The sequence below is a fragment of the Ovis aries genome, chromosome 6 (genome assembly GCF_016772045.2).
Source record: "Ovis aries strain OAR_USU_Benz2616 breed Rambouillet chromosome 6, ARS-UI_Ramb_v3.0, whole genome shotgun sequence".
NCBI classification, from domain to species: domain Eukaryota; kingdom Metazoa; phylum Chordata; class Mammalia; order Artiodactyla; family Bovidae; genus Ovis; species Ovis aries.
Window position 1 is genome coordinate 92,351,310 of NC_056059.1, and position 25,150 is coordinate 92,376,459.

At 47.0% G+C, this 25,150-nt stretch overlaps 1 protein-coding gene across 8 annotated transcripts in view; it reads left to right on the forward strand.

Annotated features, from left to right (window-relative positions):
• SHROOM3 (shroom family member 3) overlaps positions 1 to 24,402 on the forward strand; it is a 331,320-nt gene extending 306,918 nt beyond the window's left edge. For all 8 annotated transcript variants that reach the window (XM_042251534.1, XM_060417298.1, XM_060417300.1 and 5 more), the window contains 6 exons: positions 832 to 905; positions 4,453 to 5,262; positions 6,485 to 6,991; positions 9,010 to 9,160; positions 19,209 to 19,481; positions 23,412 to 24,402. In XM_042251534.1, coding sequence (XP_042107468.1) covers positions 832 to 905; positions 4,453 to 5,262; positions 6,485 to 6,991; positions 9,010 to 9,160; positions 19,209 to 19,481; positions 23,412 to 23,780 — 2,184 coding nt within the window. In that variant the 3' untranslated portion in view covers positions 23,781 to 24,402. The remainder of the gene's footprint in view (positions 1 to 831; positions 906 to 4,452; positions 5,263 to 6,484; positions 6,992 to 9,009; positions 9,161 to 19,208; positions 19,482 to 23,411) is intronic.
• Positions 24,403 to 25,150: the final 748 nt, after the last annotated feature.

Genomic DNA, 25,150 nt, shown 5'->3' on the forward strand with positions numbered 1-25,150 from the left:
ACTCCTGTTATCATAAATAATTGAGAGTTTTATCAAGAGCAACATCATTGTCTTCATCAAACCTGTATGTATGAACTGATTTTACACTTTCAAAAACTGACCTGTAACCCACCAGAAACCATTATATACCCGTATTAAAAACAGAAACAAATAATGACTACCCTTGAAGTGTCCCCAGGAGAGAAATGTGGATGAGATGTTTTTCCCAGAAAGAATGTATATCAACCTGATTACAAGCCAGATTCCTATCTGATTCTTGGGATTTTGCTAAATTTAATAAACTCTCCTTTTCTTGTCATCTCCTGTATTTCCCTGTTACTATTTTGAAAGTTTTGCCCTTTGAATTAATTTTCATCTTTATACTTCAAGTATAGCAGTTGTTTCTGAACTCTGAAGGTAACGGTTATTGGACTTCTCTTGTTTAGAAAATGCCTTGGTTAAAAGAGGCACCCAGGGAGATAGACTGAGGTTCTACCACTTGTGACCTTGGAAAAATTAACCTCTTGGGCCTGTGTCCTCATCAGTGCAGTGGGGTTAACAGTACTTCCTGAGGCTTTGAGGATAAAATGGGTTCAGTTCAGTTCAGTTGCTCAGTTGTGTCCGACTCTGTGACCCCATGAATTGCAGCATGCCAGGCCTCCCTGTCCATTACCAACTCCCGGAGTTCACTCAGGTTCACGTCCATAGGTTAGTATGTAACAATGCCACCATGAGCCTGACAATAAAGAGTGGACCACCAATAAATGTTCCATCTCCTTTACACCTCCACCCCCTTGGTAAATTTGAACACTGTTTGTTGGTAATAACACTGTGCCTCTCTTCTGTTTTAAGGATGTGCTTTTGGGGGAAAACAATGACTTTGGTCTCATGAAGGATCCGTGTTATTTGACTGGCCCAGGTTCCAGGTATGTATCTATAGTTATGATGCTCTTTGCCTCATGAATGCTGCCGGAGTTAAATGCTTCTGTTCATCTCTACTGGAAATTGAATTAAGATGTTATGATGTTTCATGGTATCTCGTGCCACCTTTTTCAGTGTGTCTAGGCTATGGGAAACCTTTTTATCCACAGATGCCTTTGTCTAAGAATGATACTATTCAGAGTAGGTTTTGAACATGTGCTGTTGAGGCAGTGGTTGACTTCTCGCATGTTTAGGTCAGAATGGTTGGTGATTGTGCTCTTCTCCAGCATATCCTCTGACTTTCTCAAGTGGGTCCTCTCTGGTGGGGCTGATCTCTTTTGGCTGTGACCCACAGGATCAGGTCTCTGAATAAACATGAGCATTCGTGAACAGCTTCACATAACAAGACAAATCATTGTAGGCACTTAGAAGACAGCAAGAAAGTCTTTTTTTTTTTTTTTTTTAATTGCCTTCAAAATCACTTCTCCTTAGAAAAATATAATGGATAATTTTTAGAAGTAGGATCTTTGAACTATTCACTTGGAGCTTAATGAGTAGGAATTTCCAAAGAGAATTTCCTCTGAACCACGTGTCTGTACGTAGTTTTAATGCAGCATTGTAGGACTGTCTACTATAATCTGGTTATTACTAATGGTAATATAGTTAATCTCTCGTTTTTTTTAGGCCAGTTCTTTAATATTTATTGTTTTACTCAGTCATTGTTTCTCTCTTTTTCTGTATTCATCTTCTCAATAATTCAGCCTAGTAACTGCCATCATGGTCAGGAAGTGGGTATTAAGTTACCTCCTTTACTGCCAAGGACAACCTTGCACAGTTGGTTTTGCTCCTGTAGCTCTTCCCAAAGTGAAGCAAGGAGTCAAGGTGAGGCTAAGGGCGTTGGTTAGTTTGGGTGCATTAATTCAAAGCTAGAAAGAAGAGAAGGTTAACTAGAACTAGAGCTCTGCCAAAGGAGCACTATTCTAAAGTCTAAGGTGAAACTAAAGTCAACCACAAAAAATCAAATTGCTCGATTACACAAAGGACTTAAATAGACACTCCTCCAAATAGCCAATGGGCACATGAAAAGATACTACACATCACTAATCCACAGAGCAATGCAAGTCAAAAGCACACTCATTAGGATGGCTACAATCAAAAAAAAACGTAAAAGAACAAGTGTTGGTGAAGATGTGGAGAAAGTGGAACCCCTGTGCACTGTTGGTAGGACTACAAAGTGGTGTAACTGCTATAGAAACAAAAAATCTGTCATGACCAAGCAACCCACCGCGAGTATAAATCCAAAGTATTGAAAGCAGTGTTTTGAAGGGAGATTTTTATACCCATGTTCGCAGCAACACTATTCATGATAGCAGAGAGGTGGAAGCAACTCAGCTGTCCACAAGTGGTTGAGTGGATAAACAAAATGAAGTGTGTGTGCACACTGGGATATTGTTCAGCCTTTAAAAGGAAGGAAATGGTGTCACAGACTGCAACGTGGATGAACCTTGAGGGCGTTATGCTAAGTGAAATAAACCAGTCGGAAATACTTGATGGTTCCGTTTGTATGAGGTATCTAAAGTAGTCATATTTGTAGACAAGTAGAGTGCAGTTACAAGGGCTGGAGGAGTGGGGAAGAGTTGTTGCTTACTAGTTACCTAGCTTCAGATTTGCAAGATAAAAATGTTCTGGAGGTCTATTTTGCAACAATATGGACATGCTCAACTGAACATTTTAAAATGCATTTAAAGTAGTAAATTTTATGTTATAGGGTTTTTTTAACCATATTTTTAAAAAATGCTATGAGGAAGAAAATGAGACTAATCAAACTTCGTTCATGAATACTATGATTCCTGAATACATATCAGTAGATGCTTGTCTCACACTCGATTATAAAAGAGACTGAGACAAAATCTTTATGACATTAGTCTTTATTCTTGGAGAACAATCGCCAGGAAGAAGTATTCTCAATCAAACTAAGCATTTAACTAAACTACTGTCTTCAAAAATATACAGTTTAAGTGTAGTTTCTGTAAACAAAGAAGATTAAGCGTAAACTAAAAACATTATAGCAAGGTTTATTTCTGCTGGATCTTTAAAAGATACGCATTATTTTATTGTGTGTTTTAGTGACGTCTCTCCTTTTTTAAAAAAGCAATATGAAATTACAACATGAATTAGTCCTTAAAACATCAGATTCCAGTTATTTCATGTCCTATTAGAGGATGCTAAGTTCAAAAATATTTCATGGCCTACGATCTAAATAGCAGCGGGCAAAAGAGACATTGTTTATTCAACAGACATTTATTGAGAAGGTACTTTGTGCCAGGATCTGGGGGTCCCAAAATGAATGAGACATGAGAGTCGAGAGCACCCTCAGCGAATCTCCCACCCCTGGGTTTCTCGTGGACCCATTTGGGAACCCGCCAAGAAGGACAGAATAGCCACTCTTCGATACTGAGAGGTTCCCGATAAAGAAGCTGCCTATAAATGAAAAGATCTGCGGTGGGAGGGAGGGTTTGCATCTGAGCGGAAGATGGCACCTTACTACATTTTATATTAGAGAATAACGGCAGAAGAGCTAGTTGGGTTCTTTGTGGTCTTTGCCTTCTTTATGCTGCTTTACTCTTATCTGGCCTTAGATGATTTTGTGGCCAGGACTGTGCTGACTGGGGACTGAGCCACAACCCCCTTAGGACGCGGTCTGTGAAATGAAGAGTGCCATCTGCTCTCCAGATTCACTTGCACACTAGGCAGGGAGCTGCAGATGTGGGATTTACGAACTATGGATGTTTGCTGGAGACTTTTTAAATCCTCACATTAACTCTTGCATGGCAGGGAGGCAGGGCTGCAGACGTGTTTTCTTTGCTTTGTTCTTTTTTTCCTTTCAAACACAATAACAAAAGTACTGGAAATTGTTGGGTTTTCCCTTGGAGCCTAGAGGACAGCTGTTTAAACCACCATGCTCTCTGTTTGCTCATTATTGTCAGTCTCTTTCTCCAGAGGTAACTGCTTATTAGCTCCTTAGGTGAGACACTCCTTTTCTTTCTTTCTTTCCATTTGGAAAAATGAAAACACTGGGAATCCAAGAGAAAGTTGTAAATAAAACCTGCGGATTCAGCAGCCCATGCAAATGCTTTCCAAACAGACCACCCCCATGGGGGCTCACTGGCAAGAGAATGAGGGAGCATTCTTTCCCCGAGAAGTCAGGACCTGGTTCCCAAACTTGGTCTAAAAGGAGCAGAAGAAATGTCCTGAAGCCTGTCCTCAAATGCTGCCTTGCATGGAGGAAGGGGGATGAGAGAGAATTAATGAAAAGAAATGCCCTGTGACCCCAGGCTTGCCCTGTGACATTTTCCTGTAGGAGTTTATGCCTGTCCCGCCGTTGCATTTCAACTTTCAGGTTCTTTGTCTGAGCAGCCAGGGGGAAGCAGTGTATAGTTTCTCCCGGGTCCTTCTCCCATGAGAGGGTTTTCCCGTCTGTGGAATGCACCTTTGGCTCAGCGTTTGCCCCTTTGCATCAGCGCTAACCTGCATGTCTGTATCCCGTTCCAGGCCATTTAGCTGTTCCAGCCGTGAAGAGATGCCAGCTCTCAGACACCACCCCAGCCCTCACTGGGGGGATTCAGGCTGCAAAGCAGGTAGTGGTGATGCCTCTGTACCCAGCGGGGGTCCGGGGCTGCTGGACCCTCCGAGACAGGCCAGCAGAACGCCTTGCCCTCTGCCACTGTCCTCAGGAGCTCACGGGCATCTTCCAGATGCCAGGGCTGCACCCCTGAGCTCGGTCCTGCCTGCCCCTGGCCCTTCGAGCTATTGCTCACAGGCTGCAGCCCAGCCCTCCACACCAGCCGGGACCCCCAGAAGCGGCGACGGCCACAGCCCGGCCCAGCCTCCCAGCCCTGAGCGCAGGATGGAAGAGCACGCAGGGATGCGGGCCTCCCCGCCCTGGATAAAGCGGGCCTACACGGTCAGAGAGGAGAGCCTCCCCGAGGACCCCCCGAAGCACTACCCCAAGCCACAGGATGCCCCCAGCTCGAGCAGCACTTCCGACCCGGATACACCTCTCGGGGCTCCAGGCATTCCGGGCAGGATTTCCCTCCGGATCTCCGAGTCGGCCTTGCTGGCTTCCCCGCCACCTCGCGAGGACTGTGAGGACGACGAGGTGTTTGTGAGGGACCCACGCCCCACCGCCACTTCCAGCCCCCGCTGTGATGAGCTGCTGCTGCCCCCACCACCGCCGCCGCCCCCGCCACCAACAACCATCCAGGCATCCCTGGCCCAGGGCCTGGACCACTTCCCTCCGCCTCCCCCCGAAGCTGTGTGCCCGGCCCAGTGGGAGGAGGGCTACCTGGAGCCCCGTGCCAGGTGAGATCGCAGCCCTCTGCCAGTGGAGAAGGGTCTGCCACCGTGGTAAGATTTCCATGCTCCAGGCTGCCCTGAGTTGCCTCTGCCAGCCCCTGGAGAGCCATGTCAGTTTCACGAGGTGACAGAACTGTTTCATCTCTTGAGCTTAGTAGTCCTTACGCAGGGCTTCTGCAATCGCTCTGCAGTGAAGAATCCACCTGCGATACAGGAGATGCGGGTTCCATCCCTGGGTGGGGAAGATTCCCTGGAGGAGGAAACGGCAACCCACTCCAGTATCCATGCCTGAAAAATTCCATGGACAGAGGAGCCTGGTGGGCTACAGTCCACAGGGTCGCAAAGTCAGACGCAAGTAAGCACAGCAACAAGTCACTATGCTGGCAGCCCTTGGGCGCTGAGGAGTGAGACTAGTGGAAATGGAAACCAGAACCCAGGAAGCCAGGTTTACTTCTGTGGGCATGGCAGCTTCAGAGAGTCCAAATAAACAGCATCCCTCTTCCCTGCCAAGAGCTCTGAATCAGTGAAGAAATAAGGCAAAAGGAAAGGGCAGACAGGAGACAAAAATAATCACTCTTATTACTGAGAGAGCTGATCGTGGAGAATATGGCTTCTGTCTGAGTATAAGTGAGTCTCCTGACACTGAACCTCAAAAAGGGTTGCCCCCCTAGTCACAGGCTGTGCTAGACACACATACGCACACAGCGAGCACGCGTGAGCATGCCAGAGCGAGTCTAGAGGCAGCCTTACTCTAAAAAGAGGCTGGACTAGGAATGGGCTGTGGGCCGCTTCTCTCTGCAGAGTCACTCTGTATCCATAGGAAGGAATGAAGAGGAAGGCTGAAGGTCAGTAATGTTTAGGGAAAACCTCTTCTTGGAAGCCAGAAGAATGGGGAAGGAGCATTTCCCAACACATACCTCCCTATGTATCACTGAAGATACATCAGCACCTTTGTGATAACTTCCTCTAAACACCACTATTATCCTCTGGAATCTGAGAGCAACATTCACCAAACCTGAACTCCTGTTCAATCCATCCCCCTTAAAAAGTTACACATCCCCCTTAAAAGCCTCTCTGTGACCCTTTTGAACCTGCTGTTTGTGTGGATAACAACCTCAGAGTCTCCTGACGTGCTGGAAGTTGCACCCCTGTGCCAGTGTCTCTCTGTTTCTTTCACCCTCTGCTGACTCTTCTCTCACCCCTCTCTTTTTTTATATATCCCTGCCAGCTCCAGCAAACTTGCCAAGGTGACAGTTGCCAAGGAAAGGTCCATGCCTGTTGCAGCCCATCTGGTTGATAATCAGCTGCCGGGTTCCAGATCACAAACTTCAGGCAAGAGTTTCGAGGCCAAGGAGACCAACCCACCCTCCACCACGGGTGCTCCTCCCCAGCCTGCTGGGTCTCTAAGCAAGCAGCCAAGCCCAGGACAGCCACTTCCCATGCAGACCCACAGCCTCATCCACGAGCCAGCCAGTGGGACTCCAGGTTTAGAAAAGAATGTCAGTTCTGGTCCTCAGAAGACCTCAGAAGACATCAGAACAGAGACACTAGCCAAGGAAATTATCCACCAAGACAAATCTCTGGCAGACATTTTGGACCCAGACTCCAGAATGAAGACAACTATGGACCTGATGGAAGGTTTGTTTCCTCGAGATGTTAATTTGCTGAAGGAAAACAGCATAAAGAAGGCGGCCGTGCAGAAAACCATCAGTTTCCCAGGATGTGAGACCAAGAGGTAAGTCCCTGGCAATGTCCCCAAACAGACTTCAAATTAAAGTGCTTCCATGGGGGTGATGATCCGGTGGGAGGATCATGAGCAGTTTGTATTTTTCCTTCTTTTGATTTCTCCTGGGTTACTACAGTATTTGCTTGCATATTTGGTTTCCTTGAAGCTACTATGGAAGAGATTTAGAGTGGTTGTTTTTTTTTTTTATTTTCTTACAAGTTTTCAATGAAAACTATGTGAATCAACAGGCTGGAACTCCACAGCTGGGGGCTTCAAGACCACTAGCAAATAAAACCAGAGAGCATTTCATCTAAATTTGGGCTTGCATTTTAGAAATTTCCAACTGATCCTAACTAAATTACAGGAACACTGTGTTTGGAGTTGAGGGGGAGGGGAGAAAGGGAAGAACTACGTGGTGTTTCCAGGCTGTCCGATATGTTATCAGAGGCTCTGATCACTTTATCCAAGCCTTCAACAGTAACCTTGTCCAGCCTCTCCTCTTTCAGTGTCTTACAGAGACTAACAGGAAGTGACTTATCCAGGGCCATGTGTTTAGCAAACACTTAGGCACCCACAACGTGCAGGGCAGCCCACTGGGTCGCCTGTGGACCCGCAGATGAATTTTTATGGATGTGCCAGTTGTTCACCATGGGTGGTTGTCTTCCAGCCACTCGCAATAGGAAGACCAGAGTAGCTGACATATACATTCTTAGAAAAGCATTTCCTGGCATTATCCCTGAGAACAAAAGTTTAGAAGTGAAATCCTCACGTGGCTTCGGCAGCTTGGAAAGCTTCCTGAAGGATTTCAGAAGGATAACGTACGCCATCTTCTGGTTAAAGTGAGCATCGTCCTGTCGTATGTGAGCCTGCAGATAGCCACTGTGGGCTTCAGATCTGCCCAAGAAGCCCGTTTGTAAGGTAATGAATATGTGAGGAGGCAAGGCATATCAGAAGAACTTTTTACTATTTTTTTCCCCCACCCCCACTAACTGGATTAATGTAACTATATTTTTTAGAGGAATAACCTCACCAATTGGGAGATTAGTGGAAACAGCCTTCTGGTGGTTCTGGATTCCATAGTAAAATGATGATTTAGATGTTAAATAATGTCGCAAAATGATGTCTGAGAAAACTAATTATGCCCACAGAGTTCTTTATTCAGTGAGTAGGTTCTTACCTACTGACTCACTGGAAAAGACCCTGATGCTGGGAAAGATTGAAGGCGGGAGGAGAAGGGGACAACAGATGATGAGACGGTTGGATGGCATATGAATTTGAGCAAGCTCTGGGAGTTGGTGATGGACAGGGAAGCCTGGCATGCTGCAGTCCATGGGGTTGCAAAGAGTCAGACACGACTGAGCAACTGAACGGGACTGAGAGACTTACTTACAGAGTATGAGAGACAGCTTGATTGTAGTAAAACGAAGACCGTAGTTATCAGGTCCACAGCTTCTAGATTGTCCTCCATCATCAAAAACCCCCCCTGCTGTGTAACCAGTGAGTAGGTTTTGCATTTTGTATGTGTTCATTGTTGGCCCGTAGGCTCCAGGTTTCTCAAGTGTTCCTGAAAAAGGAAAACTGGTAAATGTCCAAGCAACAATTATAGCAGGCATCAGACACATTATGGAAACCGAGGAGGAGTAGGAAATGATTAACCTAAAACCTGAGGTTGGTGCAGCACCTTGAAAACACTGTCATGGTGACTAAGTCTTGGCTCCCTGTTGTCTCTCTGTGAAACAGGAAGTCAGTGTCATTCTGGTATTTATCACAAGAGAACCATGCAGAAAGGTTAAATGTCCACAGTCCACTCCCCATCATAATATTGCCCTTGGTGGTTTTGCATCCCAAGTACTCTGGATTCAAGAGCCCCACACATAGTGATCAGTCAATCATAAATATTTATTAGGTCATCCTAACCCCTGGGAAGATATTACACAGATTTTTTTTTTTTTTACACATTTCCAAATGGACAGACGTGTGGTGAAATGAAGCTGCATGTGGCTGTACTCTTGTTCTCTCTGACCCAGGAGTGACGACAAGGAAGCAGTGGGCCTGTTGGTCAACTGTCCTGCCTACTACAGTGTGTCTGCGCCCAAGGCCGAGCTTCTCAACAAAATCAAAGCTATGCCAGAAGCGGTGAGCGAGGAAGAGGAGCAGGCAGACATCAACGAAAAGAAGGTAAAGAAAGAATGGGGGACTTTGTTCTGCTCCCCCAGAAAGGTAGTTCTTGCAGGCTTACTGGTGCCTTACAGCAGCGGTGGGCGGGGGCCAGGGGGAGGCCTGTGACATCACCAACCCCGCTGAGCCAGAAGAGATTCTCCGCGTGCAAGGCCCTTGGAGCAGTTGCTTCACAGCTGTCCTGTCATTGTCCTTTTTACAAATGGCCAAAGTGAAGGGTAGAGGGATTAAGGTGGATTTCCTACAAGTGACACAGCTAGGACTAGAACCCAGGTCCCCTGCTTCCTGGTTCAGCACGGGGATCCCGACACTGTTCTCAGCAGTCGACCAACCAATGCCAATGGTCTGTGTCATTTCCATGTCGTTTTTCATGGTCAAAAGGAAAACTAGGAAGTCTAGGAACTTTAAGGAAAAAGAGACTGATTGTCAAAAGATACTTTGAGAAAAGCAAGTGTTGCTCTTGAGATCCCCTCCCATATACCACAGGGGAAAGCTTGGAAGCACAGTGTTGGAATTGAGTGGTTAGCATTTGCTGCTCCTACAGAAATTTAAAATGTAAAGCACTTTCAGAATGACCGTTATGCTGGTATCTTCCCACACGCCCTGGAGATCTCAGCCCAGCTGTGCCCGGCTGCTTTCCCCACAGCCCCAGAGGGGCTGCCGGCCTCTGTGCTTATAGCTCTTCATACGTCTCAGGCCAGTCTGCTGAAAAGGGCTCTTTGTTAAAACACTCGGCTCGTGCTGAGCCAGGAATGTAAGTGCTTCTCAGTGGTGCCAGTTCCAGGAAATCTTCTCATGTGATTTCTGTTTCATTTATTCCATAGTATGTGTCCTAAGCTTTCTTGTTTATGTGTTGGAATGAGACCAGAGGATATAGACCGTGGGAGCAAGGAGCAATGGGGCAGGAGGATTTAGGGGTTTTAGAAACACCTCCGTCAGTGACATTCTCTCTTCTACCGACTCACAGCGCATGGCTAACATGCTGACATGATGCAGCTGCTGTGGTAACACAGGTTCTCCTAGCCCAAGGCCTCCCTACGTCCATGCCATAGCACATCTCCTGGCCCCCATTCAATGGGATTGGAGGGAGAAAACACCTTGCTATAGTCTGTCTATATTTATCCCTAAGAGGGGGAGCTGTATAAACACCCTTATAAATACTTGCCTGGTGGCTCAGACGGTAAAGCATCTGCCTGCAATGTGGGAGACCCGGGTTCGATTCCTCGGTCAGGACAATCCCCTGGAGAAGGAAATGGCAACCCATTCCAGCACTCTTGCCTGGAAAATCCCATAGACAGAGGAGCCTGATAGGCTACAGTCCATGAGGTCTCAAAGAGTCAGACACGACTGAGCAACTTCACTTTCATTTTCATAAATACTAAGTTGCCATAACATCTTTAACTGAATATTTTACAGTTGTTTTGTTTTTGCGTGTAGACATACCCTGCCCTACAGTAGCAGTGTGGCAAATTATTTGTTGCTTTTTCCTCCCCATCTTAATTTTATTTTTTTCACTGCTTTTTCATCACTTTATCATCACCCTCTCATTCTAAGAATTATGTGACAAGTATTTTTAGACTGAGAACTGAAGGAATAAGGGATTAATCCTCACAAGAAATGATATTAGGTACTATTTGTCAAGCAAGTCTTAGTCCCAGATGTGGGCTGTATTTTTTTTACTTAGTGCTTTATTACCTTCTTTATTTACACAAAACTGCTCTGATGCCTGTATTGTCACATTTTAGGCTGAATTAGTTAGAGTGAGTCAGGAGAGGAAGGCGGGGGGTGGGGGGAGGCTTTCAAGACAAAGGGTATAGCCTGAGAGAAGAGGCAGAGGTGTGAAAAAGCATTGGGAGCTAGTATATATTGAAGGGAGATACTTCCAGGAGGCTTGACATTTCGGGGTGTAAAATAGTCTCATGATTAAATCAGAATTTACCAAATTTAGAGGCTAACAAAGAAAGGCCATGAATGGCAGGAAGGAGATTAAATGGGGAGGATTCATGGGGACAGGAGGTCATGGAGGTCACATGGGGCTTTGTCTGAAATGCTAAAGTTTGGATTTTATCATGTGACAGTGGAGAACCTTATGAGATTGTTTTAATAAACTGCAGATTTATTAATGTGTAATAGAATGTGTGTGTGTGTCTTGCATTTATATATCTGGTCAGGAAACAGGAAATATGTAGGCTTTAAGTGATGTTGTTGAAGGCATTTATTAATAGATTCAGCATGAAGTTGAAATGCAGTTCTCTCCCTGGTGGCTCAGATGGTAAAGAGTCTACCTACAATGTGGGAGACCCGGGTTCGATCCCTGGGTCGGGAAGATCCTCTGGAGAAGGAAATGGCAACCCACTCCAGTACTCTTGCCTGGAAAATCCCATGGATGGAGGAGTGTGGTAGGCTACAGTCCATGGGATCTCAAAGAGTCGGACACGACTGAGCGACTTCACTTTCACTTGTCACTTTCCTGATATATAACAAGCTTTTCTAAGGATAGTTTTAAAACATGATGTTTGGTCAAGATTGTTTTAAGGCCAAGTATAGCCTTCCACCAAATTCTGCAAAGCAATAATGTGCTCCCTAATGTTTAAAGTTAGTAATAACCTAACATATATTTCTTGGCATGGAACTCACTAAGTGTCAATGGAAACTACAGTCCTGGTTTATTTATATTTTAAAACTTAAAAGTATTTTGAATCCATTCCCCTTTAACATACTTTTTATTTATATATCCTGGATGATGAATTATAATATTGCTCAGACAGTAAAGAATATGCCTGCAGTGCAGGAGACCTGGGTTCGATTCCTGGGTCAAGAAGATCCCCTGGAGAAGGAAATCACAACCCACTCCAGTATTCTTGCTTGGGAAATCCCATGGATGGAGGAGCCTGGCAGGCTACAGTCCAAAACACTCACTCTGTGAACTTCTGACAGACATAAAATCTAAAGACAGTTTAATACTTCTGTTTGGCTAAACCCTACCATATCTGTTAGACAAAGATCTGCTTAACCAGATCCCATGATTTTCTGCTCTGAAGGCCAGAAGACTTTGGCTTAGAGACTTGGTAGAATATTTCAAAAAGAATCTGTTGTTCCTTAGAACTGGCTTTCCCCAGGAGACCACTAGTGACCCAGATGACTCTCAGCTGCCTGTCTCTGTTGCTCTTGCTTCATTCTTAAAGTTCCAAGCTTCCCTCTGGTCTGTCTTCCTTTCAGCCTGAACATCTTCCTTTAGTGTTTCTGTTTTTAAGCATTTTTCTGCTGGTGACAAATTCTTTTAGTTTTCCTTCATCTAAAAATGTCCATATTCTACTGTCATTTCTAAAGAATTTTTACTGGATATGGAAGTCTGGGTTGACTATTCTTTTCTTTCAACACTGTAAAAATGTTGTCCCATTTCTTCTTGCTTCCATCGTTTCTGATGAGAAATGCACAGCCGTTGAAGACTTGTTCCTTCTGTATGGAATGTTTTTATCTGACTGCTTTCAAATTTTTCTTTCTTTGATTTTTCAGCAGTTTGGTTATGATGTGTATGGGTCTTATTTTTTTCATTTGTCCTGTTGGGGTTTGCTAAGCTTCTTAATTCTATACTTATGTCTGTTGCTAAATTCAGGATGTTATTAGCCAGTAGGTCAATTTTTTTTTTTTTTAACGTGGTAATCTTTTCCTTTTCTCCTTTTGGGACTCCAGTGACACAAATATTAGACCTTTGGATATGGCCCTGCAAGTCTGAAACTATTTGTTAATGTTTTTAATGTTTTCTGTCCGTTCATTCAAATTGGATTATTTTTATTGATCTGTCTTCAGTTTCACTGACTTCCCTGCATTCTGCCAGTGATTTTTTTTTTTTTTAAATTTCAAATATTCCAGTTTTCAGTTGTAAAATTTCCATTCAGTTACGGTTTTGTAGTGTCTGGCTGTTCATTTCAGGAGTGTTTACTTCTACCATGAAGCATAGTTACAAAAGTTTTTTAAAGGCTTCAATAGTCCCAGTGTTTGTTTATCTCAGCACCTGTCGGTGGTCTTCCCCTGTGAGCTGCTCACATTTTACTGGTTCTTTTCATATGGGGCAATATGGTATTTGAACATTTTGAGTATTATGTTGTGAGACTCTGGGTTCTGTGACAATCCTCCGGAGAATGTGGATTCGGTGTTTTGTTTTAGCAAGCAGTCAGCCTAGTGAGGTTCAGACTGCAAGTTCTATCCCACCCCTGGGTGTTGGTCCCGGTTCGGTTCGGTTTTCAGAACCTCTGCTGTCTCCTGTGTGTCTGTCCCCAACGGGCACCTTTCAGGGCTGAGCTGGGGGCTCGGTGGCTTTCAGTTCAGTCCTGAAAGCCTCAGCTGTGCTGCTTTGGGTCTGTCCCACACGTACAGCCTCTGGGTGAGCCAGGACCTAGGCAGTTCCAACCCAGAGTTAGGGGGTCTCCCTTTCCTGCTCTCTCCTGACCAGTATTCCCATGCCTCCTCCCATCCCCCTCCAGCCTCTGGCTCCCAGAGGCCCCTTTTCCTGCACCTCTGGCTGGAAACAGACAAGTTCTCACAATGTCACAGCAGCCTGCGTGGCCGTACTGTCTACATGGGACTCCCCTCAATAAGAGAAAGAAAGAGTGGGGAGACCCCCTTAGAGTTTCAGTCCATGGGGTCATTTTCCCAGTTCCTCTAGACAGAAAGAAGGGTTTCCTCTTGGAGTTTTAAGTGTGCATGCCCTGCGGCTGTGCAAGGAGAGTCACCTCAGGGAACAGGGCTGGGGAAGGGAGGAAAAAATGAGAAGGAAGGGGAAGAACAGGATTTCCGCCGCAGGCTTTATCCCACAGAAGGCGGGGCTTCTTTCAGCATTTTTGCTGCCATGCCATACCATCTCTGCAGTTCAGTGTTGAGGCTATTCCCAGAGCAGAGCTAGAACATAAAAAGGGGGAGAAACAGGAAACTCGCCCCCGTCTGGGTCATCCTTCAGGCTTGCTCCCTCCCCAGCGAGCTGCCAGTTAACCTTGCAGTTAACAATCAGCCGCCTCCGGGGTTTATCATCAGGGAGAGAGATGTGGCGGATTTACATCCAGGAAAGTCTCTAGTAGCTACGTGCAGACTCAGACAGTAGGAAGAGAGGGTAGTTGGAAGGGTTACAGCTGCCCAGGAACGTGATGATATGGGTCAGAGAGGGAGGTGCAGGAGGAGCAGTGAGAAGCCGATGGATTTTAGTTTTCAAAAGAGGAAGTAAAAATGGACAGCCTGGTAGCAGATTCCACATGGAGCACGGAGGAGAGGAAAGAGGGCTGACTCCGGAGTTCCTGGCTGAGAGGACTGTTGTAACAGAAATAGGAAAGCAGAGGGAGGGAGGAAGATGAGCTGCATTGAATTTTGAGGAATGTAATCATGTTTCTTCTTGTATGTCAGAGATTCCTGTTACCAGGAACCAAGAGATCTCAGAACCAAGAGATCAAACTAGGTAAATGTGACAGCGTTCTAGTCACAAGCCTTCCTGAGAGAAAACGAGAACCACTGTTGACAGAGAGCGTGCTAGAGAGTATCTGCCTCGGCAGTGGGTCCCCCCCGGCCTTTCCGCTTCGTCAGCCACACAACATGGGATGGAGACTTGCTCGGGACAGAAACCGCCCCCGACTTCTCTCTTGAGTGAAACGCAGCTAAAGAGAACAGCCCATGCTGCTGCTTGGATCCTCGAGTTAAATGTCTTTAACTAGTCCCAGTTTTTACCAGCAGGAGCCTAAATTTCCCTCTGTCCTCAAACCCTAGCCATGCAGCCGTGTTAGTTGCTCAGTCATGTCCAACTCTTTGCCATCCCACAAACTATAGCGCGGCAGCCTCCTCTTTCCCTGGAATTCTTCAGGCAGGAATACTGGAGTAGGTAGCCATGCCCTCCTCCAGGGGATCTTCTCAACTGAGGGATCGAACTCAGGTCTCCCACATGGGCAGATGGATTCTTTACCACTGAACCACCTGGGAAGCCCTAAGGGTCCCGAATTACTCTGTTTAGATGAAGACAGGCCATTGGTCGAGGCCGACTGTGTGTGTAGTGATATTATTGGCAACCCTGTCAGCACAAGTCCCCTGTGCAGAAGGCAACACAGTGTTGGGGGTGGGGAGTGGTTGGCTGTCTTCCCCTAGGCTCATCTACGCAAGTGACCGACTGGTACATGTTCTTCAAGGGGCTGTGTAATCTTACCCGTAGCACAAAAGAGGAACAGCTTGAATGTGTAACACTTTTTATATTTTCCAAAGTGCTTGCTTCATCTTACCTGAGCTTCACAACATTCCTCTGAGCTGTCTTAACATAACAACAAAAAGCCTGAATCCTGCAGCTGGGTAACCTGGGCCTAAGCCCAGTGCTGCCCCTTTCTGTCTGCCTGAGCTTGGGCAAGTGACATAACTGCTATCCGCCTCACTTTCCTCATCAGTAAAAGGGGGATAACAGTACCCATCTCACTGGGTTGTTGTGAGTAAAAATTAAAAATAGGAAAATGCCTAAATGGTGCCTGGCATAGAGAAAGAGCTCTGTAACTAAACAGAATGATTATTTGCAGGCAGACATTGGGATGCCTGTGCTGTGGATGAGAAAAACAGATACAAAAAGTCGAGTGACTGGCCTGAGAATGAATTTCTATCATAGCCAGATCTCCTGATGACTCCTGGCCCGGTGTCTGCATTGGCGCTGGAACCATGAGGAGGTGGACAGGGCCCAGCAGGATTTCAGCCTACAGATGGCAAGGTGGGAGGGAGGGACTGTTAAACTATGTTACCAGTGAGAAGCCTTATAAATAGCAGCTCAGGCGGGCAAGTTAACAGTTTATGCCAGATGAGAAGTGGTTAAATGTCGATGATTTTGCAAATTAATTAGCTCCTGAGAGACTAGTAAGTTATTTTTAAAAAATCAAAACACCTCTCCCCTCTCTCTCCATTGAATTCCATGGGTATAAGTTGGTGGGTTTTTTTTTTTTTTTTCCAAAAAGATCTGCCTGGCAGAGAAATGGCTATTGAATACAGCCAACTTTCCCTTGCTACCTTCAGTTATTCAAATCCCTCTTTAACTACATTTTAAAATCCAAATCTCCAAGGGCTTGGTAAAATGAAAAATTCAAATACCATCCAAATGTGCAACCTTTGGGTCAGGAGTGATGGTGTGACTGCTCAGTGATGCTGGTATTAGCCGATCTGGCTGGGCTCTGACGGATCACACTACAGTCCTGCCAATAGCTTTCAGAAATCAAAATGCAAAATGTAGATGGTTCTTCCTGCAGAAGCCTCCCTGCATCACTTCTAGGCATTTTCTTCTCATTCTGTCCATCCTTGTCTCATGAAGCCCAGAGTTCATGTCAGCTCCTGTACAGGCAGACCTATGATTCTTCTGCTAACGTTGATGTCTTTGAAAAACAGAGCAGGCGCCAAGCATTGCCTCTGCTGTCCCAAGAGTGTGCAGACAGCAGCTGCCTGCCTGAGACCTGCAAGCAGGCCCCAAGCACTGCCCCCATCACCCCAGGAGTGTGCACGGGCCTCTGCATCTGCACAGCACGTATCAAGGGGACAGCGGCCAGCACATGCTGCGGAAGGAGACAGCCAGCACCCAAACTAAAAGCAGCCCCTTGGTTCTGGACAAGATGGCAGAGTAGAAGGACCTGAGCTTGCCTCCTCTCACAAAATCACAACTAACTGCTGAGCAACCAATGACCAAGAAGACTGGAATCTACCAGAAAAGATAGTTTACATTCAAAGACAAAGAAGAAGCCTCAGTAAGACAGAAGGAGAGGGCACTTTTACGACATCATCAAACCCCATACCTGCCAGGTGGATGACCCACAAACCGGAAAATAATTATGTCACAGACATTCTCCTGCAAGAGCGAGAGTCCTGAGCCCTCCATCAGGCTCTCCAGCCTGAGGGTCTGGTATCGGGAGGAGGAACCCCCAGTGGGGCTTGAGTTCAGGAGTTCCACAGGCCTAGAGGAAACAGACTCCACTCTTGGAGGGCACACACAAGGTTTCACACACACTGGGACAGTAACGCCACAGTAGCCTGAACTGGACCTACCTATGAGTCCTGGAAGGTGTCCTGGAGAAGCAGGGGTCAGCTGGGGTTCACTGGGGAGCAAGGATACTGGTGGCAGAAGCCCCAGAGACTATTGCTCAGTGTGAGCTCTCCTGGAGGTCTGCCATTATGGTATTACGACCTGGTCCCACCCAACAGCCTACAGACCAGTGCTGGAACACTCAGGCCAGACAACCTGCAGGAACACTGCCCCACCCATCAGCAGACAAGCTGAGCTCACAGCCACTTCTGAACACACCCCTTGATATAGCCCTGCCCACCAGAGGGACAGGACCCATCTCCATCTACCAGCTGGCAGACACCAGTCCCTCCCACCAAGAAGCCTGCACAGGCCCCAAGACCAGCCTCACCCCCCAGGGAGCAGACACTAACAGCAAGAGCAGTTATGATCCTGCAGCCTGAGAAGTGGAGACCACAAACACCGAAAGACAAAACGAGACGATAGAGAAATATGTTCCAGATGAAGGAGCAAGATAAAAACCCACAACTAAGTGAAGCAGAGAGAGGCAACCTGTCTGGAAACAGATTTAGAGTACTGATACCAAAGATAATCCAAGATCTCCGGAGAAAGAATGGAGGTGCAAATCAAGAGGATACCAGAGGTGTTTAACAAAGAGTAGACGATTTAAAGAACAAATAAACAGAGATGAACAATACAGCAACTGGAATGAAAAATATGCTTGAAGGAGTCAATTATTCTGTTGTTAAAGCAAAAGAACGGATAAGTGAGCTGGAAGACAGAGTCGTAGAAATTGCCGCCATGAAACAGGATAAACAGAAATGAGGACAGAAACTGACAGATATTGAAAACAAACTAATGGTTACCAAAGGGGAAACATGGGGGGAAAGGATAAATTAGGAACTTGGGATTAACATATACACACTACTATAAAGTAGGTAACTAACAAGGATTTGCTGTAGAGCCTGGGGAACACTGCTGAGTGTTCTGTGAAAACCTATATGAGAAAAGAATCTAAAAAATGAATATGTTTATGTGTAACTGAAACACTTTGCCATACACCTGAAACATAACATTGTAAATCAACTAGACTCCAATAAAATTAAAGCTAAGAAAGAAAAAACACAAGGCAGGGTAGCAGAGGGAAGACTGAGTGGGCTGGATGCTGACCCTGGTGGCTGTTCAGCCTTCTTTGACCCACCCTTACCCACTGAACCCTGCTCACTTGGTGGCTGCCCTTCTAGTACCGCTGACCTGTCACCTTTAATTCAAGCCAGAACTTGGACACTTCAAGGACATTTGTGAACCCTACTTAAACTGAAGGAGCCTGAGAAAATTAGGCAGCCAAGTTCAGTAGAAGCTCAGAAGAAGAGTGCTCCCTTCTCTTCACCACTCACCCCCACATCTGAGGACAGGCCTACTGGTTAATGCTCATTTGCCGATTAAAACTCAGCACACCCCAATTTCCTCACCTAGTGCGCTGCATAGATGAGGGAGTATCTCCTACAAGACCACTGGGAAGGCTCACGGAGATCATCTGTAGACTTCCTCACCATGTCTGGCTCATAGTAATTGCTCCACAAATGGTATCTGTGATTAATACTCAGTGCTGTAATCGCAGGCAAATCCCTAGTTCCTTTGACTAAGCTGCTCTATTTGTTAAACAAGAATATATACCCTGCCTGCCTGTGGTATTGTTGTGAGGATCAAATGATGAGACCATGTCTTGAAAAGACTTTTAAAAGTGAGCAGTGAACAAACCAGCTGGGAAGGCAGCGTTGAGCACAGCACGACGTGACTGGACAACATTCCAAGGCGACGTGTGATCATGCGTAGCCTGTGAGGACTGAATAGGTTCTGAGAAAGGAGAGGAGACTGTGGTCTAAGGTTGGGGGTGGTCCATACAGAGCAGAGGAGGGCCTTCAGCTGAGCATCGAAAAAGGACAGGGAGGATGCCGGTAGAAGTGGCGCTTGTCACCTCTGACCACTCGGCTGGCTAACTTTTGCTGTGTGTCTCCTCTCTCACGACAGGCGGAGCTGATTGGAAGCCTCACCCACAAGCTCGAGACCCTCCAGGAAGCCAAGGGGAGCCTGCTGATGGACATCAAGCTCAATAACGCCCTGGGGGAGGAGGTGGAGGCCTGGATCAGTGAGCTCTGCAAGCCCAACGAGATCGACAAGTACAAGATGTTCATCGGGGACTTGGACAAGGTGGTGAACCTGCTCCTGTCCCTCTCGGGGCGCCTGGCCCGCGTGGAGAACGTGCTCAGCGGCCTTGGTGAAGATGCCAGTAACGAGGAAAGGGTAGGCGGCTTAGCAGCTCCCTTCAAGTCTCCTCCCTGCCTCCCTCGAGTCCCATGTACACAGAAGTATGGTGAGACAGGAGTCCTAGAGAAGACCACCATCTCCCTGGGGCAGGGAGGGGGGGTCCGGCATACAGGTGTGCAGGGCAGAGAGGGGAAGGCAGCTCCCACGCCAGGATGTCATGTCACAACACCTCGGCCTCAGGGATACTTACAGGAAAGTAAAAACGTGGGCACCAGAGTTCCTTTCCTTCCTTCCTGTCCCAGAAAAAGGCAAAAGGCATAATGAAGATGGACGTTAAAAACAGAGAGTCATGATGAAGCTATTGGGGACGAGGAGAGGGCCCAGGAACATGAGCTCAGGCTCCAGGGAAGCTGCAGGTGAGGGGCCAGGGACAGCAAGGGAGGATGTACCCACTGTCGTCACCGCACCCGTCACTGGAAGAATGGAATGAGAGCGGTGGTGACACAACACAGAATCTAGGGAGCCCTGCGGGTCGGGCACTGTGGGCTTAGATGCTGTAGACACAGCCTCAAAGAGTTCCCACTAGAGGCAAGTAAGTGTCGCAGCCAGGACCGGAGCCCTGCTGTGGTCCCAGGTGTTATCACCTCCTTGAACTTCATTGCGGAGCTACAGAGCATTCTTCACTTGCTCATCTGTGCGGCAGGTATTTCCTGTGTGTCTTGTATGGGCCACCTTCTGGTATAGGCACTTGGGATACTTTGAATAAAGCAGTCAGATCCCCGCCCACACGGGACCGACTTACCAAGGAGGTCAGACAATAAACAGAGCTGTAACTTCACGTACACGCCAACTGACCAGCACTCCAGCCAGTAAGAGGCAGCTCTCTTGCTTCCTGACTCCTGGAAATTAGGGATTTCCCAATCATTTCTCCAAATGCACTGCCTTAAAAGGAAAGGTATGTCTTGGCAAACAGATTTTTGAAAGATTAGAAGAGATCTAGATGGTAAGCATTTAGGAACGGGACTCTGAGCACCCAGGACACCAAACCCCCACCCTGGACTAGTGCCCTGCGGTGTATATGTGCCAGGCCTTTGTTCCCTTCAGACAGTTTCCCTAGAAACTAACTGTCCTTGCCTCCTAAGTGTTGTCCCTCCTGCCAGCCTTCCATCCAGCGAGCAGTGAACGAGAACCTGCCAAATTCCAGCTGCTCTGTGTGCTAGGGCTGACACTGGCTAAAAGCAGCCCCCCACCCACCCTGAAGGCAACACCAGACAGTGAGGAGGACCAGTGTGGAAGCAGCGAGTGTGTCTAGTGTGCTGCTGTGCAGTGATAAACTCACGGCCTCGGGAGCACTCTTCGTGTGGTGCTGGGGTCAGGAGGGACTCCACACGAGTGCCGCTCAAGTGGCGTCTAGAGGGCTTTCTGAATGCCAGGCGGACTGATGGGAAAAGCTTCACCATTTAGAAGGAATGTTATGGACAAAGCCCAGGCAGACCGTGGCGTGTTGAGGAACTGAGTTACATGCGGTTGGTATGTCTAGAACATAGAGTGACATTTGACTTACTTGTTTTTAAGGGAGACCAGGAAGGGCTTCCCAGGTGGCGCTAGTGGTAAAGAATCTGCCTGCCCACTCGGGAGACATAAGATACATGGGTTCAATCCCTGGGTCAGGAAGATCCCCTGGAGGAGGGCAGCAACCCACTCCAGTATTCTTGCCTGGGGAATTCCACGGACAGAGGAGCCTGGTGGGCTCATAGTCCAGAGGGTCGCAAGAGTTGGACACAACTTAGCACACAGGCAAGAAGGGATAATGAAGCTGCTTTGTCCCCATGGGGCTAGCATCAGTGGGGAAGCCATTATCACCTCTGGACCCGGAGAAGCAGAAGGAACGGGCCCTTATCAGAACTGTAGCCAAACCTTTCTGGAGGAAAGGTTTCAGCCACTGCCACCTGGCAAGGAGGGAGCCAGGAATACAGGCCTCAGTGTCTTCTTTCTCCCACCTCCCAGTCGCCCTGCCATGGCTGCTACTGGCCAAACCTAGCACCCAGCAGGGTTCAGCTTCACCAGACATTGAGACAGGCTGAGGAGAGTGGTTCTGGAGGGATAGTAGAATCCAGTGCAGAAAATTGTCACCAAGACCTGTGGGTCAGTACCTTAGCCTGGAGAGCCTTGAACTCATTTCGTTACATGATCGGCCTAGGGAGGTGGGAGAAGGGTGTTACCATGGGGAGACTTCTAGAAAGATGGGTTTAGGCTGTTAATTTAGAACATTGTCTTGGGGATAAAGAACAGGGAGTGAGTTAGAGCATGAGTTTGAATCAGCAGGGCATGTTAGATGAGGGGAAGGACAGAACAGACGGTAAATCCAAGTCTCCTGTTTGGTCACCTGGATGGATGCCGCAGGTCTGAGAGATAGGGAACACTGGAGCAGTACTTAGAGGAAGATGAGCTGTTCCAGAATTGAGCTCAACTTAACACTTAAATGCCGTCTATACTCTTAAGTACACGTAAGTGCTTGCTCACCTGCAGAAGAGATCAGGATTAGTTTTTATTGTTGTTCAGTCGCTAAGTCAGGTCTGACTTTATGCAACCCCACGGACTGCAGCATGCTAGGCTCCTCTGTCCACTGTCTCCCAGAGTTTGCTCAAATTCATGTCTGTTGAGTTGCTGATGCTATCTAACCATCTCATCCTCTGTTGCCTCCTTCTCCTTTTGCCTTCAATCCTTCCCAGCATCAGGGTCTTTTCCAGTGAGTCAGCTCTTTGAATCAGGTGGCCAAAGTATTAGAGCTTCAGCTTCAGCATCAGTCCTTCCAGTGAATATTCAGGACTGATTTCTTTTAGGATTGACTGGTTTGATCTCCTTGCAGTCCAAGGGACTCTCAAGAGTCTTCTCCAACATCACAGTTCAAAAGCATCAACTCTTCAGCACTCAACCTTTTTTATGGTCCAGCGCTCATATCCGTACATGACTACTAGAAAAACTGTAACTTTGACTTCCTTGATAATTGGATTTTTTTTCCCTTCAATTATTTAATTATAGTAAACTACATAAAGGACTTCCCAGGTGACTCAGTGCTAAAAAAAAAAATCCCCCTGCCAGTGCAAGAGACACAAGAGACACAAGTTCGATCCCTGATCCCAACCTGGATTCCTGGAGAAGGAAGTGGGAATCCACTCCAGTATTCTTGCCTGGAAGATTCCATGGACAGGGGACCCTAATGGGCTTCAGTCCGTGGGGTCGCAGGGAGTCGGGACAACTGAGCACACAGTGCCTAGGCTTCCCTGGTGGCTCAGTGGTGAATCCGCCTGCCAGTGCAGGGGTGAGGGTTCAACCCCTGGGTCGGGAAGATCCCCTGGAGGAGGAAATGGCAACCCACTCCAGTATTCCTGCCTGGAGAATCCATAGACCGAGGAGCCTGGGTTCCTACCTCCCCGTGGGCTCGCGAGAGTCGGACACGACTTGGCAACTAAACCATCACCACCACATATAAAATTTGCTGTCTTAACCATTTTTAGCTGTACAGTTCAATAGTATTAAGTATATTTACATTGCTGTGCAACAGATCTCCAGAACTTTTTTCATCTCGCAAAACTCTGTACCCAATGAAACAAGTCCTCCACTCTCCCCTCCCCCCAGGCCCTGGCAATCACCGTCCTACTTAAGGACCCCCTACAAGTGGAGATTGTCTTTTTAACACTAGAAGCCTAAAGTAAAGCCATTACCCCCACCAGTTGAATGTAATGCCTCTCTAATTAAAGCTTGACCATACATAAGCACCATAAGGGTAATAAGCTGATTTTCAAAACACTTGTGCCTCCCTACTTTAGAGTGACAGTTGAAATAGCATCTTAGATATTGTCCCGTCCTATAAAAGAATCTCTGCAGGCAGTGTGGTGCTCTTCCCCCCGCCCCCCCAACACCCCACACTGGCCCTCTGCTGACCCACTCTTCTCGCCCTGGCAGAGCTCACTCAACGAGAAGAGGAAGGTCCTGTCTGCTCAGCACGAGGACGCCCGGGAGCTCAAGGAGAACGTGGATCGGAGGGAGCGCGTGGTGCTGGACATCCTGGCCAATTACCTCTCCGAAGAGCAGCTCCAGGATTACCGGCATTTCGTGAAAATGAAGTCAACGCTCCTCATCGAGCAGCGAGAGCTGGACGACAAGATCAAGCTGGGCCAGGAACAGGTCAAGTGCTTGCTGGAGAGCCTTCCCTCGGACTTCGTGCCCAAGGCGGGGGCCCTGGCTCTGCCCCCAGGCCTCGCCGGCGATGTGACTCCCGTGGGGGGCTGGACTGGCAGTGGTGTTTCCCCAGCGGTGACCTCCCCACTTTAACCTCTTCTCCAGTACCCACCCAAAAGACTACCCCTTCTCTCAACGCTATTTAATCTGAAAAATGTTTCAGTACAAGCCACCCATTAAGCTCTGTGGGTTATTGGGGGTTTTTTCCTGGATAAAAGGAAAAAATTCCATCCAGGAAAAAGCCTGTCCTTCTCCTTCTTGCCCTTCGTGATTGATCTCCCGAGAGCTTGCCACTGGGAGGTGACCCCCTTTCTATTGTTATTTCGTAGTAGAAAGAAAATTAATGAAACTGTGAGAACTGATCGGAGGGTGTCTGATTGATCGTTTAGTTTTTCACAGGCCGAGGCAACACGGATCCGTGGGTATCACCCCCAGGACCTCATCGACAGTGGCCTTCCCTGCCTGTGGGCAGTGCTTCCTGACGACAAGTACTCGTACTTATCAGTGAAGGGCCTGCAACATAATGCCTTATAGAGAAACACATGGGAGAAAATTGTCCAACCTTGAACACTGTTATTTATATTTTTTAAAATGAAAAAGATCATTGTGTGCTAACCACTTACTTGATTCTGTTCTGTGGTGGATGTAGACAGTTATGTTTAAGCTTTGTATTTTGTGAGAACCTTAATGAAACGAAGAATTCCAAAGACAGTCACCTTGAGCGTGGAGACTTTTTTTTCTTAAACTCCTGACATGTGAGTTGAGCTTCAGCGCTTGCTTTAAATTGAGTATGCGGAAGTCCCAGGCGCCACTGCTGGCAGCTCACCACTTACCCCTGCAACAAGCAAAGCATCACACTCCTTCCCAGGAATGCTTTATGCACTGGGGCAGAAAGAAAGCTAAAGTCCACTGATGAGGACAATTCTCCAACCTGTTGACAAGGAGACTGGAACCCAAGTCAATTCCAAACTGAGTTCATGCTGTCCTGCTATGATTTTTGAGCTAAATCCAGCTTATTTAGTGAGATACAGTAGCAGGCTGTCTTAATCATGCTTTTCACAAAAGTTTCTTCTCCTGAAATGTCAAACTCATCAACCACACTTATGAAAAAGTCCCCTCCTTAAACTCTGGAGACTGATTTTGCACTATTCTGCTTCAATAGCAACATCTGAGAGGACACTCGCAAGCCCAAGCTGTAAGTCTGTTAAGATAGACTGGATGATGGACAGGGGTGATGGGCCAGTGACCCGGTTATGTCTTCAGCTGCTGGAGATGGCAACAGCCTGATGCACGGAGCAGGTGGTACGCCCCCAGCTGTGCTTTCATGTTGAATCTTCAGCTGGGGGCCACCTGTGCTGATCTGGGCTACAAGTACAATAGCAAGTCCTCGAGAACTGGGAGAGTAAAATTCATGGAATATCTTGTTACAGTTTAATTAATGAAAAATTTCTGGTTAAGCACTT